Genomic DNA, 18,676 nt, shown 5'->3' with positions numbered 1-18,676 from the left:
AGTAACATACGGCACAAGGACAGACATACAGAGCCCCCAAATAAACCCAGACTTATGGTCAAAAGATCTTTGACAAAGATGCCAAGACTACACAATGGGAAAAGGAGAGTATCTTCAACAAGTGGTGTTGGGGGCTTCCCTGGTGGCGCAGTGGTTGAGAGTCCGCCTGCCGATGCAGGGGACACAGGTTCGTGCCCCGGTCTGTGAAGATTCCACATGCCGCGGAGCGGCTGGGCCCGTAAGCCATGGCCTCTGAGCCTGCGCGTCCGGAGCCTGTGCTCCGCAATGGGAGAGGCCACAACAGTGAGAGGCCCGCGTACGGCAGAAAAATACAAAAAAAAACAAGTGGTGTTGGGAAAATTGGATATCCATATGCAAAAGAATAAAATTAGAGTTTTACCTTATGTCATATGCAAAAAGCAACTCAGTGTATTAAAGACTTAAACATAAGACCCAAAACAGTACAACTCCTAAAAGAAAACACAGAGAAAAAACTTCTTGACATTGGCCTTGGCAATAATTTTTCTTTTTTTAATTGAAGCATAGTTGAGTTACAATATTGTGTTAGTTTCAGGTGTATAGCATAGTGATTCAGTATTTTTACAGATTCTATTCCATTACAGGTTATTACAAGACAATGGGTATAATTCCCTGTGCTATACAGTATTATCCTGTTGCTTATCTATTTTATATATAGTAGTTTGTATCTGTTAATCCCATACCCCTAATTTGTCAATGACTTCTTGAATATGACATCAAAGCAAAAATAGAAATACAGGATTACATCAAACTAAAAGACTTCTGGCAAAGCAAAGGAAACAATCGACAAAGCGAATAGGAGACTTCCAGAAAATTTTTGCAAACTATGTATCTGATAAAGGGTTAATATTCAAAATATATAAGGAATTCCTACAACTCAATAGCCAATTAACTAATTAATCAGCCTGATTAAAAAAAGCAAATACTAGGGACTTCCCTGGTGGCACAGTGGTTAAGAATCTGCCTGCCAATGCAGGGGACACAAGTTCAAGTCCTGGTCCAGGAAGATCCCACATGCCACAGAGCAACTAAGCCCATGTGCCACAACTACTGAGACTGCACTCTAGAGTCTGTGAGCCACAACTACTGAGCCCACGTGCCACAACTACTGAAGTCCGCCCGCCTAGAGCCCGTGCTCTGCTACAAGAGAAGCTACCGCAATGAGGAGCCTGCGCACCACAACGAAGAGTAGGCCCCACTTGCCGCAACTAGAGAAAGCCCACGTGCAGCAACAAAAACCCAACACAGCCAAAAATAAATAAATAAATATTTTTTAAAAAGTAGCAAATACTTGAATAGACATTTCTCCAAAGAAGACATACAAATACCCAACAGGCATATGAAAAGATGCTCAACATCACTAATCATCAGGGAAATGGAAATCAAAGCCATAATGAGAAATCACCTCATGCCTATTAGGATAGCCAGTATCAAACAAGCAAGCAAGGAAGCAAGCAGACAAACAAACAAAAAGCTCCAGAAAATAAGAAGTGCTGGAGAGGATGGGGAAAACTGGAACCCTGTGCACTTGGGTGAGAATATATAAATAAAATGGTGTGGCGACTATGGAAAACAGTACGGAGGTTTCTCAAAAACTTAAAAACAGAATTATCATATGACACAGTAATCCCACTCGGTATTTATCCAAAAGAGTTGAAATCAGGATCTTGAAGAGATATCTGCACTCTCATGTTCCCAGCAGCCAAGGCCATGTTCACTTTAGCCAAGAGGTAGAAACAACCTAAAATGTCCATCGATGGATGAATAGATAAACAAAATGTGCTATATTCTATTTACAAAAGCCAGGAAATGGAAGCAACCTAAATGTCCATCAACACAGGAATGGATAAAGAAGGTGTGGTACATACTACTCATGGAATATTACTCAGCCATAAAAAAGGAATGAAATAAAGCCATTTGCAGCAACATGGATGGACCTAGAGATTGTCATACTGAGTGAAGTAAGACAAAGAAAATATCATATGATATCACTTATATGTAGAATCTTAAAAAATGGTACAAATGAACTTATTTACATAACAGAAATAAAGTCACAGATGTAGAAAACAAACTTATGGTTACCGGGGGGAATGGGGGGGGGATAAATTGGGAGATTAGGATTGAGATATAGACACTACTATATATAAAACAGATAACTAAAAAGGACCTACTCTACAGCACTGGGAACTCTACTTAATACTCTGTAATGACCTATATGGGGAAAGAATCTAAAAAAGAGTGGATATATGTATATGTATAACTGATTCACTTTGCTGCAGAGCAGAAACTAACACAACATCATAAAGTCAACTATACTCCAATAAAAATTAAAAACACAAAGCAAAAACAAACAAAAACCAAAAAATGTGCTACATACATACAGTGGAATATTACTCAGCCTTAAAAAAGAAGGAATCCTGTCATATGCTGCAACATGGATGAAACTTGAGGACATTATGCTAAGCAAAATAAGGCAGTCACAGAAGGACAAGTCCTGCATGATTCCACTTATATGAGGTATCAAAAGTTGTCAAACTCTTAGAAGCAGAAAGTAGAATGGTGGTTGCCAGGAACTGGGGGGAGGATGAAATGAGGAGTTGCTGTTCAATAGGTATAAAGTTTCAGTGATAAGATTAAGAAGTTCTAGAGATCTGCTGTACGGAATGTGCATATAGTTGACACTACTGTACTGTATACTTAACAATTTGTTAAGGAGGTGTATTTCCTGTTACATGTTTTTTACCACACAAAAAAGAGCAGCTATGAATGGAGACCGAAATAAATTAATTTGCAAGAGACACATATGACTTGAATAAATGAATAAAAATGTTTGATTTTAAAAAGAGAATGAATGCAGCACACACCCCACACCTGAGTGCATATGTGTACCAAGCTCATGTGACAGAAAACCCTCCCATATATCATCAGCGTATGTCTCAAACCAACTCTGAATTCCTGTCTTTCTCTCATTCCCTCACATTCAATTGCATAAATCCTATCAATTTTACCTATTAAACATTTCTTGAATCTATTCCTTCTCTTCAATCTGCACTATCACTGTCCTACTTGAAACCACACTGTCTATATCTCTCGCCTGGACTTCTGTAAAACCCTTTTAACTGCTTTTTCTCTGCCGCCAGTTTCACTGACCCTTACCCAGCTCCTCATAAACAATTTACATGGCTAGAACGATCTTTCCAAAATGCAAATTTGACCATATCCCTCTTTCTACTTAAAACCTTTTAGTAGTTGCCTCTTGGTCTACCCCCATAATTCTTGAATCATGGTCCCTGCCCACTAGGGTACTGAAGGATTCACTTCATGGGTCGTAAGCAGATCCAATTCTCTATCATGATGAAGTTCTTCTGCTGGCCAAGTAAGAACAAGCGATGCAGGCTGGCCCCACAAAGGCTTTACTGAAGGAGCTATAATCAAAGTTAGTTGAAGGCCACTTTTTAGAGAACTGATTCCAAACTCAAGGAATCTGCCTTATCTCCTGCCACTTCACAACATGTGCCCAGTGCTCTAGCCTGAGTGAATGAACTCCTTGCCATTCCTTGAAGATTCCTTGTACAGTCTATTCTGTCTAGCAGGAATAAAAGATGTTTGGGTTTCCACCCCTTCTCAACATAGCTAATTCTTCCTTTTCCTTGAAGACTCAGTTCAAACTTTATCTTCTCCAGGAAGTCTTTCCTGAGTGTCTTCAGTCCTCAACCATGGCTCTGGTCCAAACAGAAAAGAAGCCCCTTCTTTCTGTACTCCCTGGGCAACCTCTGTTATCACCCACTGTATTATGATGTCCGTTTACATATCTGTCTTTCCCACTACACTGAATTTACAGTACAGGGGGCCTGGTACAGAGTAAGTAATACTGAGTAAATGTTTGTGGAACTGAATGGGTATTACCTTCCCTACTTTACAAACAGGCAATCAATGAACTTTCTGCTGAAATATCTTTAGTGACACTGAACAGCAAAGTAGTCTTGCTGATTTCTGCCAGACTAAGTAACTACAACCTTAAGTGACTGACATAAAAAGTCCTCTGGGAAATTCCCTGGTGGTCCAGTGGTTAGGATTCCGTGCTCTCACTGCGGAGGGCCTGGGTTCAACTCCCGGTCAGGGAACTAAGATCCCATAAGCCGCGTGGCGTGACCAAAAAAAAAAAAAAAAAATCCTCTGGATGCTTTAGAACCAGAATTGGATTCATCTTCTGTAAAAATCCTTAGGAAGAGTTGAGGCATCACAAGTGGAGCTTTAACCATTATCTTATATATTTAAGATTTTCAAAGCACTTTCATATCCAGGCTCTAAAAGCAGTTTCACAGTTATGAAAGTAAAGATGGCTCCCCCTAGCAGCAGATAAGAGGATCAAGGTGAGCAGCTACAGGAGCATCTGGAGGCCTGAGCTTTCAGGGTAGATCACAAAGAGTAAGTCCTAGAACTCACCTGGACTGGCCCAATGCTCTTATTCCGGCCTCCAGGCATGCCATCTTCTCTGATTGCTGGAAGGAAACATAAGTTAAGACAGTAAGAAGCATGCCCACAGAAGTCTAGGCACAAAAAGAGAACTTATTTGGCCAAAAGCATAAAGTAGTAATTGGTGAAGCTAAGATTAAAACACCGATCTTTCTGGACCCAAAGCACATATTCTTTCCATCATTCCAGGCTAGCTCATAGGCAGCAGATACTTTTGGGTCCCCAAAGCACTGGATACACACTACACACACTGTATACATTCAATATGCTCAACAAAGATGACAGCCTTATTAATAGTCCTACAGTTACAAATAACCCACCAAGATAATGCATTTGAAGGCCTTGATAAATTCAAGGGGGCGGGGGGGGGGGAGATAAAAAGAATACTCCCATTTTAAAATAAAATATTTTTTATTTCTAGTTTAGGTTTGAGACTAATTTGCAGGATGAGGAAAACAGGTTTTTTGTTTTTTAATTACTCAGAATTTTGACCTCATTGGCTCTTTTCTACAAAGGCAGTCAGTAGAGTTCCCTTGCAGTTGATTTCCCACTCATGTAATTCAACAAAAAGAAGTTATTTAGCATTTCCTAACTATAAAAAGCAGACTTTAAATAGTACCAGCCTCATTAACAACTACTAACACTATTACCATCATTGTTTACAGAGTACTTAATACCGGGGCACAGACAAGGAACCCCTGATTTGCAATTACAGAAGGGTTCTGGTGTCTGGCAAAGCTTTCTGGAAAATATAACTTCTGAATCTAGTCTTAAAGGATAAATATGATTTATGCAGGCAGGAAAAGGGTGCTCCAGGTTGAGTGGACAGCATACAGAAAAGCGTCAAGTTGAAAGTAAGCGTGTGTGTGTGTGTGTGTGTGTGTGTGTGTGTGTGTGTGTGTGTGACAGAGAGAGGGAGAGAGGGAGAGAGGGAGAGAGGGAGAGAGGGAGAGAAGGAGAGAGGGAGAGAGGGAGAGAGGGAGAGAGGGAGAGAAGAGTAGCAAGAGATAAGGCTGAAGAGGCCAACTGGGGCCAGATCATAGAGAGCCTTGGATGCCAGGCTAAGAGTATGGACTTTAGCAGAGGAGCCTGAGGATAAGATGGAATGCAGGGGAGGATGTGGTCATGTTGGCATATTTGAAAAATCTTTGTGATGGCAACTGTGGAAGGTGGCTTGGAGAGGGTAATATTAACAGAGAAGTAATGGCATCATGTGAGAGCAAGCTTTGCTATAATACACCTGGCTCCAAAAAAAATTAACACGCACAACCTGTAAAGTCGTTAGGGCAGGGCTGGTTGCCTCAAAAGCTAAGGGCTCCAAGTCTAACAGTTACCTGTGGTAACTGAAAGGCTGACAGGAAGTTCATTTTCCTTAAAGCAGCCATTATTCTTAGTCTTAGAAGATCACACACTCAGAATTAGACAAGCTTGAGTCTAAATCCAGTTTCTGCCAGGTCTGTGTAATTACAGACAAGTTTTTTTCATCTCTCTGAACTTCAGTTTACTTAAGAATAAAGAGGGCTATTGGAACCTGTCTTATGGGGTATTGTGAGGATAATATATAATTTAGCTAAAGCACCAAGCACAGGGCCTGGCATATGAAGTAGGAGGTAACAGCCTGCTTTACAAGGCTGCTGTGAATTTGGGTCAAGAAACATAGACAGCTAGATATATATTATCTAGATGCATGCTGGTTGTTGTCTAGATGCTCTCTTTCAACCTTATTTCAAGTTCTAAACATACTTAAAATTCCTCCTCTGCTGTTCCAGGGTCAATGACAGTCTTCAGATACTCATATTTCCAATACTGATATCTCACACGTCTTTGCTTCAGCTCACAGGTACAGAACAAAGATCTGTCACTGGCAGATAGAACACTGACTATTTCTCACTTGATACTCCACTCTCAGTGTCTTGGAGGTGAGGAAGGAACTCAACTTGCTTTCCTTTTCGTTTAAAGGGCCACAAATCTTAAAGATTTACATCTTGCCAATTTCACCTTCTGATATTTAAAAACTCGTGTTGTCCCTCAACCCCACCTGGAGTAAGAAACTCCTATACATGTTAGATAGTATCATCGGTAAAATTAACCCATGAGGAAAGTATTAGTATTATCACTCCCACTGAACAGATGACTCTAATGCTCAGAAAAATGAAGTATTTTGCTTAGGGTGATAGAAACTAAATATCAGAACCAGACTATCAGATTAAGACCAACCTTCTTTCCAACACTACAATTTCCTGAAGTGTGTGTGCATCCCATTGGAGAAACTAATTTTAGGTGGTGCTTAAACTCTTAATTATACATTTATCCTAATGTGCATTAAAAATACTGATTTGCCATTCACTGAAGTGATAAAAATTCCATTTGAAAATTAACTTTGATTTTTTCAAAAATATAATTTAAAGAAGAACATAAACAACTGGTTTAATCAGAGATGGTAACATCTGTTAAGACGGCATGATACTGCCTGAGGTGTGGGCAGCAATACCACATGTCACAGTGCCTCTGTTAAGAACCTGGATCATATTTTAAAACTTATATTCAGATACATGAGATTGCATTTGATCCTCACAACAACCTTAAAAAGTATATACATTATTATTATCCTATGCAGTTTAGACACGAGGAAACGAAAGCTCAAAGAGGAAAAGCAACTTGCTCAAGGTTATTCGGCGAAGAACTGACAGAGCTGGGATTTCAATTTAGGTTTTCTGATTCTAAAGTTGTGCTTGTTCCTTGATGCTACACTGAGCTAAGAGCAAGTTTTTCAGCAGGGCTGAGAGTCTTCTGGTAGTGAAGTTATTAAAATAAAACAACAGAACAAAGGCCTTCTGGGTATAGGATCACAGGAACAGTTCTGTTGCACCTCTCGTCTAAGCCTAAGAGAATGGCACCAGCTATGGTTCTTCTGTCTACTCAGAAGAAGCACAAATACTTTTTCTGCTCTAGAACTCATGTACCTACTATTCCTCACTTGCTTAGGCCTGGGTAGCCAACCAAACCCAGAAACCAGAAAGGTAGAAAGACACAAAGCTAACTACATCAAAGCGCTGTTCAAAATCCACTGGTGCTTCCCTGTGGTCTATGGGCTAATTAAATACAAGCTCCCTAGCTTGGCATTCAAGATCCTCTGTGATCTGGTTCTTATGGGACTCTCCATCCTCATCTTTAGCCAAAAATGTTACACTGTACCTACAGAGAACTATTTGTTAGTTCTTGAACATGCCATGCTGTTTTACAACACAGTTTTGCCTCTGCACGTGTTGCTGCCTCTATTGAGAAAGAAACTTCACAGTGGAAAAATCTAACACCACCACGTTACCCAAGTGACACCACCTTAACTAAGTGACTCAACTTAAAATGACCAATAATGGGACAAACTTACACCATGTGCTCTAGATAGGATGCACTAAAAGGACACAACATAGCTTTTGTGGCATTCTTGCCAAAACTGCATAACCGCAACCTAATTGTGAGGAAAGTGACAAACCCAAATTAAGGAACGGTCTACAAAATAAATGATTTGTTTTCTTAAAAATTGACAATGTTATTAAAGACAAGAAAAGAATGAGGAACTACTTCAGATAAAAGGATATTAAAAAGACCTAAGAACTAAATATAATGTGTGATTTTGGATTGGCTCCTAGATGAGAAAATAGAAATTGCTACAAAGGACATTGGGATAACAAGTGAAATCTAAATATGGTCTGCAATTAGTTAATAGTATTATGTCATGTTAAATTTCCTGATTTTGATAATAGTGCTGTGGTTATGTTAGAAGGAAAGGGGAATGAAATCTGTAACTTACTCCCAAATAGTTAAGAACACACACACGGAAGAAGAGAGAGGGACAGAAGCGGGAGCCATTTTTACAAAGCTCTAAGTTTGTAAGGAGCTTGAACTTCTATTCCTTCAAGATTCTGCTCAAATATTATCTCTCCTTGAGATTTCTCGGTGCTCCATTTTTATCCTGGTAAAGTGATACGGCAATGCCACAGGATCACTGTCTCAACAATGTCGTTCTACAAACAGCAACCTCCTCCAAGCTTTCCTTAACCTTTTCACTTTTGAACTAGTTATCTAGCAAGTTATGAGACAACAAAGTTACGGGAATTTTAAGTATTTTCGCATAATTACTTAACTGATATGAATTCCCCATGTGGCTCAGTGTAGCTTCCTCTTGCCTCTGATGATTTTAACAATATTTCTCCCATCCCATTTCCTACCCTGCCCCCGCCACCACCACAGTCAATTCATCAAACCAGGAAGCATCCTACACTAATTAGGACACGAGAAAAGTAGGACTTGGTCATGGCCCATGAGAGGATCACTGTCTAATAATGGGGGCAGTGGGGGAAACAGACAAGTACACAGACAAAGAGCACAAGGTGATCAGCGTTATGCAGAGAGCAAAAAAGGGCGATGGAAGCACAAAAGGGTTATATGGTGGGGGGTGGTGTCAGAGAAGGCGTCTTAGAGGATGTTACAAATAAAAGCTGAGTCTAGAATGAAAAGTATATATAGTCAGGTGAAGAAGAGGGGGTAGAACATTCCAGGAAGATGAAACCAAATGTGCAAAGCCCCCAAAACATGAAATATCCCCGAGTTCTTGGAGAACTGGATTATGTGGGAAGAGCAGAAGGGAGAGGGAAGGGATGCCAGAGGTCTTGAGAATCATTCTGAGGAGCCCGACTTTACCTAAAGACTGCAAGATGTATGAGGAGGATGTGTTTCGGGGGTATTGGTGTAGTAGTGGGGATGGACAGAAAGGGCCCAGCCTCTACTCACCACACTTATTTAAATCTCCCCCATTGCTTTGCTAATTAATTTCCTTACCAGCCAAGTTCAAGGTCTGAAAAGATATCTATGTCCAGAGATGGGGGGCATAGGCTGAGTGTAGGCTCACACGTGACAGCTGTATTTTTTAACAGTTAATTTTTAAAATTTTGAGGTTAAGTTTAGATTTATAGAACAATTGCAAAAACAGTACAGAGAATTCCCGTATACTCTACACCCAGCTTCCCCTTCTGTTAACTAAGCTTACATAGCCATAGATCATTCATCAAAACTAGAAAATTAACTTTGGTAGAACACTATTCACCAAAGACTTTATTCAGATTTTCCCAGTTCTATTAATGTCCCTTTTCTGTTCCAGAATCCAATCCAGGATCTCACAATGCATGTAGCAGTTATGTTTCCATAGTCTCCTCCAATCTGTGACAGTTGCTTAGTCTTTCCTTATCTTTTGTGACCTTGACACTTACGGAGAGTATTTTGTAGAATGCCAGTTATTTTGAAGAATATTGCTCAATTTGGGCTTGTATGTTTTCTCATGATGAGACTGGGGATAAATCTATCCATCCCTGTGTGTGTATATGTGCATATGTATATGCGTGCCCTTCTTAGTGATCATATCAGGGGGTACATGATGTCAGTGTAAACACACTGATGTTACTCTTGATCCTCTGGCTAAAGTGATATCTGTCAGAATTTCCTACTGAAATGTACTATTTTTCTCTTTGTAATTACTAAATATTCTGAGACTATTCTAAATATTCTGTTTCTGTTTAAACCCATGCTCTCTTATTTTACCATCCATCAGTGGATCTTGCCTATAGCAACTACTATGGTGTTCTAATGGTGATTTTCTATTTCCCTCATTTTTTCAACACTTACTAGAATTCCTCTGTAAGGAAGAATCATGATTCCTCTATTTATTCAGTTCATTTTATCAGTATGAACTCATGGATATTTTATTCTTTGGGTTATAAACTAATATATATATATATATATATATATATATATATATATATATATAGCACCTTCTAACTTTCCGGCACCACAAGATGCTCCAGACTCATCTTATATATTCCCTGCCTCAGCCCTAAAATCAACCAGTTCTCCAAGGACTTCTGATTCCTTTTATTGATATTTAGAAACCAAGATATGGACGCTAGGTGTGCTCGTTACTATTGGGGGTGTCATTGCTTCTAGCCCTTCTCAATGGCTGAGCTAGGAAATATATGTATGTATACCAACTCATGTATCTACACACACATATATGTTTTTTTAATCTATCTAAACATGACTCCATATTACAATAACCTCTGACTCCAATCTAGTACCAGAGGTTTCATTCTAGCCTTCCCCTTTCCTGATTTATAACTTCTTTCCCTGATGTGAGAAACCCAACTCTCATTATCAACAGTTTATTTCCTTATTTGTTCAACCCTAGTATACAAACAAAGTAGTGAAAGAATTCCTAAACCATAACCTTGAGAGAATCAAATTTATAAACCAGAGTGCTTTGTTTGTATACAGTTCTTTTTGTCTTCAGTTTTAACAGCATACAGTCAAAACACTATTTTCCAAGGCCAGCTCCTTTCTTCCTCGTTCCCTTCAGTGTGGCTATGTGATTTATTTGTAATATTAGACTCATTTGCTAAATGCTACAGTCTCTCTCCACCCCTGCCCACCATACTGGTTGCTTAAGAAAAATTTATATACAGTGAAATTCACTTCTTTTGTGGTGCTCAGTTCTATAGCTTTTGACAGATGCATAAAATTATGTGTCCATAGTTCCATCACCCCAAAAATACTCCAGCGGCAACTGCAATTTTAATTCTGCTTTCTCAGCACCAACCAGGAGGTGGCAGGGTTTCTCTCTGAGACGCAGCCTTCACCATGCAACTGAGCCTGTCTGCTCTGCATGCAAACGGGCCTAGGAAGGCAGCTCTACATCCCTCACACCTCATGTGTCATCTTCTCCTGGCTATGGTTAGAGGGGTTATGTTGGGTAAGCTTCTTCCTCCCTGGAAGAGGCAAGTTTGGCTGAAAGCCTCAGAATCTCACACTCATGACTGAATAAGCAGGACGATTCATCAGAGAGAGTAGTCAAGAAAGCAACTCATAAATATGCTTTGATAAAATACTTTCAGTGAAGGCAACAAAGGAAGATGAGAAAACTGTAGACCAAAACCAAGTCAGATGACCAGACTCTCTCTTCAATACATTACTTGGTGGCTTGTAAGGATTTCTGCAGGAGTAAACTGATAGTGGGGAAGGGAGAGGATTTCTAGGTAGTGGAAGGAAACTAGCACAGGCAGGACAGTGCAAGGCATGCTTGAGGTACAGTAAATTCTGGACAAATGAGGTTAGAAACATAGGGGACAAAGTTGGTAACAGTTTAAATGCCCTATTAAATGTTTTTATCATTCAGTAAATATAGCACATTCCAACACGCAACTAGTTATCCCATACAGTAGACATGTGAAGCAGTGTGTTGTCCATCTGGTTAGGTACAAGTTTTGCTTGATTAATAACAAATTACATTTTAAAAATTATTAACTGTCAATACAACAACCACTAATCCAACTACTTGTAAGTCATTTTACCTCCCTAAGCTGCCTCTGTACACTGAGGGTAATACTTAACAATAGGGTTGTTGTGTGTATTTAATGAGATAATGCATAGAAAGTATACAAGACTTTTTGGTACACACAATGCTCAGTAAATATTAGTATTGTAAGTAAATTATAAATGACCTATATTTACCTAAATGCCCTTCTATATCTCTCTTACCTCTCTTCATAATAGGCAAGTTTTCAAAAAAAATCTTATTATCCCATACACAATTTAAAAAACCAGTCTGAAGTGTCTGCTACAAAACCAATTTGAACAATTCATTAAATCTGACTAATCCCCACCCCATACTACTACTATGAGCTCTTAATACCTCGCTGGGTATTTTATATACATAGTCATATTTAATCCTCTACAGAGCTCTGAAAGTTAAGTATTATCATACCATTTTAAAGGTAAGATTTAGCATCAGAGACATAAAGCAAACTGCCCAAGGTCACAGAGCTAGTCTGTCACCAACCTCTCCCCTCCTGAACCTCTATGCTTTTACTGAACTACACTGCGAGGCTCTCCGCCCTCCATGAGAATACTCCTAAAGTTCTGACATTGGCCCTCTTTCTCTTCTGTATCCAAGTTCTCTCTTTGGGTGACTTCTACCCACTAACAAAACTTTACCACCTCTATGCCAATAGCTCCACAAACTTCTACTTGTAAGCAGGACTTTTCAGCTCAGTTCCAATCCGACTTCCTTAGTGGACATCTATGTGTGTGTCCTTCTCAGGTACTTCAAATTCAGCACCTACCAAGGTCAACATTTTGCCCCATTCTTTTATTAATTAATTTTTTTTTTTTTTTTTTTTTTTGCGGTACACGGGCCTCTCACTGTTGTGGCCTCTCCCGTTGTGGAGCACAGGCTCCGGACTCGCAGGCTCAGCGGTCATGGCTCACGGACCCAGCCGCTCCACGGCATGTGGGATCTTCTCAGACCGGGGCACGAACCCGTGTCCCCTGCATCGGCAGGCGGACTCTCAACCACTGTGCCACCAGGGAAGCCCCAATTAATTTACTTTAATTCGAATTATCAGCTTCAACCTCTGGTACTGCCCAATAGTCAGTATGTCACCAACTCCTATCAGGTGAGCTTCTCCCACATCTCCCCATCTGTGCCATTACTTTCCCCTCCTCCTCTCCTTCAGACCTTTCTTGTGGACTCTTCTAAATACTTTCTAAGTGTTTTTTCTGCTTCCCCCACCCCAATCCATTCTTCAAAGCTGCCCTCTGGATTAACCCCCTTAGAATATTGGTTTGTTCATGTCATCTTAGGCTAATGGCTCTTGGAAAACTTCCCAATAAATCCCAAATTCTTCACCAACCTGGATGCAGATTTCTGGGTATGCCCAACCTGAGTATGCCATGCTTATACCAAACAAAATGATAACACATTCAGGGGACCTACTGCCTTCCTGCCATTTCATATAAAATTCCTGCTTCCTTTCATCATGCCCTGAAAAAAGAACTAGTGGAGTATATTAATCCTACTTAGTACCTGATTGTTAATTGGGGTCTTGTCACATGGACCCTGTGCATTCATTCTCACAGGATCCTTAACATCTCACCAGTCTTTTCTCCCACCTAATCTGGGAGATCCCTGTAGGAAGATTCATTTTTGGGTTATGAGTACACAGTACAAGTGCAGGCTTGGGAAATGAATAACTCCAAGGCTTAATGGCTGACACTAAAGATAAAGTGATGCGTGAAGTGTGGGTAGCAGAGCCGCAAGCACCACTCACCCTTCCGGTTCATCCCCATCTGGAGGCATTTGAGCAGGCGGCAGTACTGGCATCTGTTCCTCTGCTTCCGAGACATGACACAGTTCTTGTCACGACTGCACCGATATACCCGCTTGTTGCAAATGCTCCGCTTGAAAAACCCTTTGCACCCCTCACAGGAGATGATTCCATAGTGCAAGCCTGTGGCGCGGTCCCCACAAATGAGACAGGTTCGTTGTTCAGCCCGATCATCTGGAACAGAAACTGAGCATATGCAAGTTAGAACACAGTGGAAATAATGGCTTTAAGCCTGCAGATCTAAAATTAGCAACCCTGGATAGACCCAGAACATTACCCTCTCCAGGCTAACTGGCAAAGAGGTGGCATCTTTAAAGCCCTTGTTGTAGGAACAGACTCCTGCATCTACCTGTAGATACCACAAACATAGCCTAACTAAAAAAAGAACTCACATTTCTTCCTCTGAGTTTCATCATCACTTGGACCAGTAACCAAGTCAGAAACCTGGAAGGTATCTTTGACTCCTCCTTCTCCCTTACCTTCTTTAGCAACAGCCCATCACTTCTACCCTGTAGGAAGGTGGTAAGGATTACTTACCATGTATGTAAGTGCCCAGCATATGGTATATACCCAATAAATGATAGTTATAATTATTAACAAGCGAAGAAGCTTCCATGCCCAGCTAAGCCATCCACGCATCCAATAGATATATACTGAGCAACTATTCTCTTCTAGGCACTGTTGTAAGGCATGGATACAGCAATGAATAAAAGACCCTGGTGAAGCTTACATTCCAGCAGAACATCTACTCTGTGTCCAGGCGCTGTACTAGGTATTGGGTATTCAGAAATAAATCATCATAATCCCCATAGTCAAGGAACTCACTGTCTAGCAACAAACAAATTAGTCAAAGCAGAAATTCAGGCTGGAATATAGCTCTTCACTTCCTCTTTGGACCAAGCAAATTCCACTTTGGACCAAGCAACTGCCAAAGAACAGGCATATGACAAAAAAAAGTGCCTTGGTGAACTATGTCAGACCTTGGTAGCGGGTCCAAGAAACCTCCAGCAGAGAAAGACAAATAACATATTATATTACTTAGAAAACAAACTTTTGGTTACCAAAGGGGAAAGGGAGGATGGAGGGATAAACTGGGAATCTGGGATTAACAGATACATACTACTATATATAAAATAGATAACAAGGACCCACTGTGTAGCACAGAGAACTATATTCATTGTCTTGTAATAACCTATAATGGAAAAGAATCTAAATATGTATATAACCAAATCACTCTGCTGTACACCTGAACACTGTAAATCAACTATATACCTCAATTAAAAAAACAAAAAGGAAAAAAGAAACCTCCTGCAAAGATTCTGATCTGTGCCAAGCACCTAACACGTGTTATTGTGCTGAATCATCACAACAAACCTAACTGAGGTACCCTTATTTTACAGCTGAGGAAACTCATGAAGCTCATGAGGTAATATCACTCTTCAACAGTCACCCATCTAGTAAGAAAGGGAACTAGGGCTGGAACCCCCAAAGTCTATGTACCTAACCAACATACTCTGTGGCCACGGCAAGGCAAATCTATCCATTCTACGCAGGTAAGTCAGGCCCTTCCCTTGGGAAACACACACACACACACACACACACACACACACGCGCGCGCGCGCGCACGCGCGCGCACACACACACACACACACACACACACACACACACACGCAGCTTAAAAAAAGCCAAGGTCTCCCTTTGTAAATGAACAAACAGAAAGAAGCAAACTGTCCCAAATGGTGCTTGTCCAGATGTCAGATAGAGATTTCTGCACCTCTGATTCTTATAAAGGACTTGAAGGGTATTTAAAGTATGTTTACATTCATTATCTCACTTGTACCAAGACCAGGGCATGGATTATTTTTATCTTATAGATACGGCAAAGAAAATTCGGTGAGTACCAAGCATGTACCATGCAGTGTTCAAGAAGTTTTTACTGTCTTATTTATTCATCTCAATGACTGTGAGAGGTATCTTTATCCCCATATTACAGAATCAAGAATCTTAAGAGTTAAGAAAGGGCCTTAGAAATTGGCTCCAACAGACCTTTATCTGAGGCATGAAATGAACTCCCTCTACGATATTCCAAGACAAGGGGTTGGAACTCTACTTGCACATATCCAGTGACTCAGTAAGGTACTTCATTCCATTCATTCCGTTTTAGATAGTTTTAATGGTTCAAAAGCTTTTCTTTACACTGAGCCAGACTCTATTAACCTGAAGCTTTCCTCATTGCCCTGAGTTACGTGCTCACGGGCAAAAAATAAATGTATAACGTAGCCTAGTTCATATACCAACCATTCAGAGATTTAAAGATAAGTGGGGTTCCTAATTTTTCTTCTCCTATTTCTTATTCTTAATCATATAGTATCAAAATTTCTCGTAAAACAAAGTACCCAGAACTAAATGGTTTGATTTTCTCAATTTAAGACTCAATTAGTTTTGTTTATGTATCTGCAGCTATCAACACCAGTATATACATAGTATTTTATAATTATCAATGCTATGCTATAAAAATGCTACACATTTTATAATGGGAAAAAAATGAAGCTTAAAGAGGTAAGGAAATTTAATTGGTTATATAATCAGGAGTGGAACTGAAATTAGAATTCAAGACTTTCTGATTTTGAGACTGATGTATTTCCAATCCCCCCCGACATTTAATTCACATCTGGTTCACAGACATCTAAATCCTGAAGTATTTATCACATATTAACATTAACGCATGTCTTTCTTATTCCATTCTTGGGAAGTGTAGGATTTCTAAACCCAATGGTAGGACTTTACACTTGTCTTTGATCAAATTTATCTTTATATAAGAAATTCTATGTGTCATTCTGGTCTATGGAACTCTTTGGGGATCCGGTCCTGCCACCCAGTATATTAGTTATTTCTCACTCCTCCTCCTTTTCTCTAATATTGTATGGTCAATATTAGATCATTTTCATTTCCAACCTTAAAACAATATTCAACAGAAATGTGGCCTCAGGCAAGCTGTTGGAGCCCCTTCTCAATCTGACTTAACCAAATTAACCAGCTGGAAACAGCTGTTCAACTAGTTTTGTCTGTTAATTAGGCCAGACATTTCTCTATCTTATACATAAGGATATCATGTTATATGCCTCACTGAAATTTGTCTATCTTTTACATAAGGATATCATGTTATATTCCTCACATGAAATCTGAAATTTCAGATTCATTACATCTACAGTATTCTTTTACTAGTGAGCCTAACAACACAAAGGAGATGTTCATAACCATATAGCACTCTTAATCTATTCAATGTTCTTAATCTGTTAGTCTACCTGAAAATATAACGGGGAAAAAAATCAGGCAAATAAGCACTTCAAAGTAGAGACTATGGGAACACAGCCAATATTTTATAATTTTAAATGGAGTATAATCTACAAAAATATTGAATCACTATGTTGTACACTTGAAACTAATATTGTAAATCAACCATACTTGAATTAAAAAATATATATATATATATAAAACAACACCACCAACAGAAACAACAGCAACAAAAACAAAGTAGAAACTATGGCTCTTAGTAACTGTAGTGCTCAGTAAGATAACAGACAGAGTTGTTGATGAAAATCTGAGGGTTTGAAAAATGATAGGTATTTAAAACTCTGAACAAGGCAGCTTGCTATCTACAAAAATAGCAATGGGTTAAAAAACAGTAGGAGAGAAGACTCTTACTAACTTATCAGAGAAGTTCAATGTTTGTCTTGATCAGGAATACCAGAAGGTAAAAGGGCTCAGACAGTGTACTCTAAAAATACCATTTCCTATGAACAGGAGCCAGGACTCCTAAGAGAAATGGTTGATTTCAGGTTTGAGGCAGAATGTATACAAGATGAGTCTTGTACTACCCAAGACTAATAATGGGGTTATGTCAAAAGGATACAGGGAGCAACATAAAAGCCTCCCATTGGCCTTAAATAGAGCAGACTATGCATCAAAAAGAATGATGGCAATGGATTAAAACACTTCAGATATAAAAATCAATGAGTTCATAATAATATTAAAAAGAAAAACTTCATTAGTTACCACTGGAGGTTTCTAGGACACCAATTCAGTATTCTGAAAATTGATGAATGAAGGGGAAAAAAATCAAACATTAAAGTAAAAACTATTGGAAACTTCCTCTTTTGCTCTCCTCCCCATGAGTAAGAGAAGAGAGGAGGGTGAACACTAAGACAGTTTTTAAGAACTTTAAACTAATTGAGAAGACTGGCATTAGGTAAACAGATTTGCCTGGCAGTCAAGGGAAGAGGACTGGGTGGGGAGGTAGAGTTGAACTCGGGCCCCATGGCAAGGTAAGTCTCAACTCAATGATGGAAAGGAAAGAGACAACTGTCAGCTCTCCAAAATCTTCTGAGCAGAGGCAGTAGAACATAGAGATTAAGAACTTGGTCTCTAAAGTCAGAATCCTTGGGTTCAAATCTAGGCTCTATGACTTACTTCCTGTGTGACTTTGGAAAGCTTCTTAACCTCTCCAGAGGTACCTCAGTTTCTAGTCTATATAAAATGTGGATCATACTACCTTCTTCAAGGAACTGTTGTGAGAATCAATGAGTTAACAGATTACCTATAAATGACATAGAGCTCTAGCTTCCTCATGGTCTGTATTAGAATGAGACAGCTTTATGAACTCTAAAGTACTAGACAATATTGTTGACTGTCTTTCTTTTTTTTTCTAACTTAAAAAAACTTGAAAAATTCCACTAGCACAAAGGAGGAGTATTCAGTCAGTCTGGTGGCAGGGTAAGGTAATAACAGATTTCCTAGAGGAGGTGAATTCTGAAGTATGCCTATCAGTTAGACAAGTGAAAGGAGAGGAGGGTATAAGCAGAAGAAACAACTGGCATATAACGTAATGTCTCAATTTTGGCGCTAGAAACCTCTAACTTGGGTTTTCCTCAAAACAATCTCATTCATTT

General features: G+C 39.5%; 1 protein-coding gene across 4 annotated transcripts in view; it reads right to left on the bottom strand.

The window, feature by feature from the left end:
- NR6A1 (nuclear receptor subfamily 6 group A member 1) overlaps window positions 1–18,676 on the bottom strand; it is a gene marked incomplete at its 3' end in the record, with an annotated part of 202,004 nt that overhangs the window by 21,058 nt on the left and 162,270 nt on the right. For 2 of the 4 annotated variants that reach the window (XM_082843301.1, XM_082843299.1), the window contains exons 3-4: window positions 13,671–13,913; window positions 4,486–4,541 (exon numbers count right to left, since the gene is read on the bottom strand). In XM_082843301.1, the coding sequence (XP_082699427.1) occupies window positions 4,486–4,541; window positions 13,671–13,913 (299 nt within the window). The remainder of the gene's footprint in view (window positions 1–4,485; window positions 4,542–13,670; window positions 13,914–18,676) is intronic. The other 2 variants (XM_082843302.1, XM_082843300.1) reach the window with 1 other exon arrangement.

The sequence above is a fragment of the Leucopleurus acutus genome (assembly GCF_964270905.1).
Source record: "Leucopleurus acutus genome assembly, chromosome: 7".
NCBI classification, from domain to species: Eukaryota; Metazoa; Chordata; class Mammalia; order Artiodactyla; family Delphinidae; genus Leucopleurus; species Leucopleurus acutus.
The sequence above is the reverse complement of the archived record's forward strand: the minus strand, read 5'-3'. Positions and strand labels throughout refer to the sequence as shown.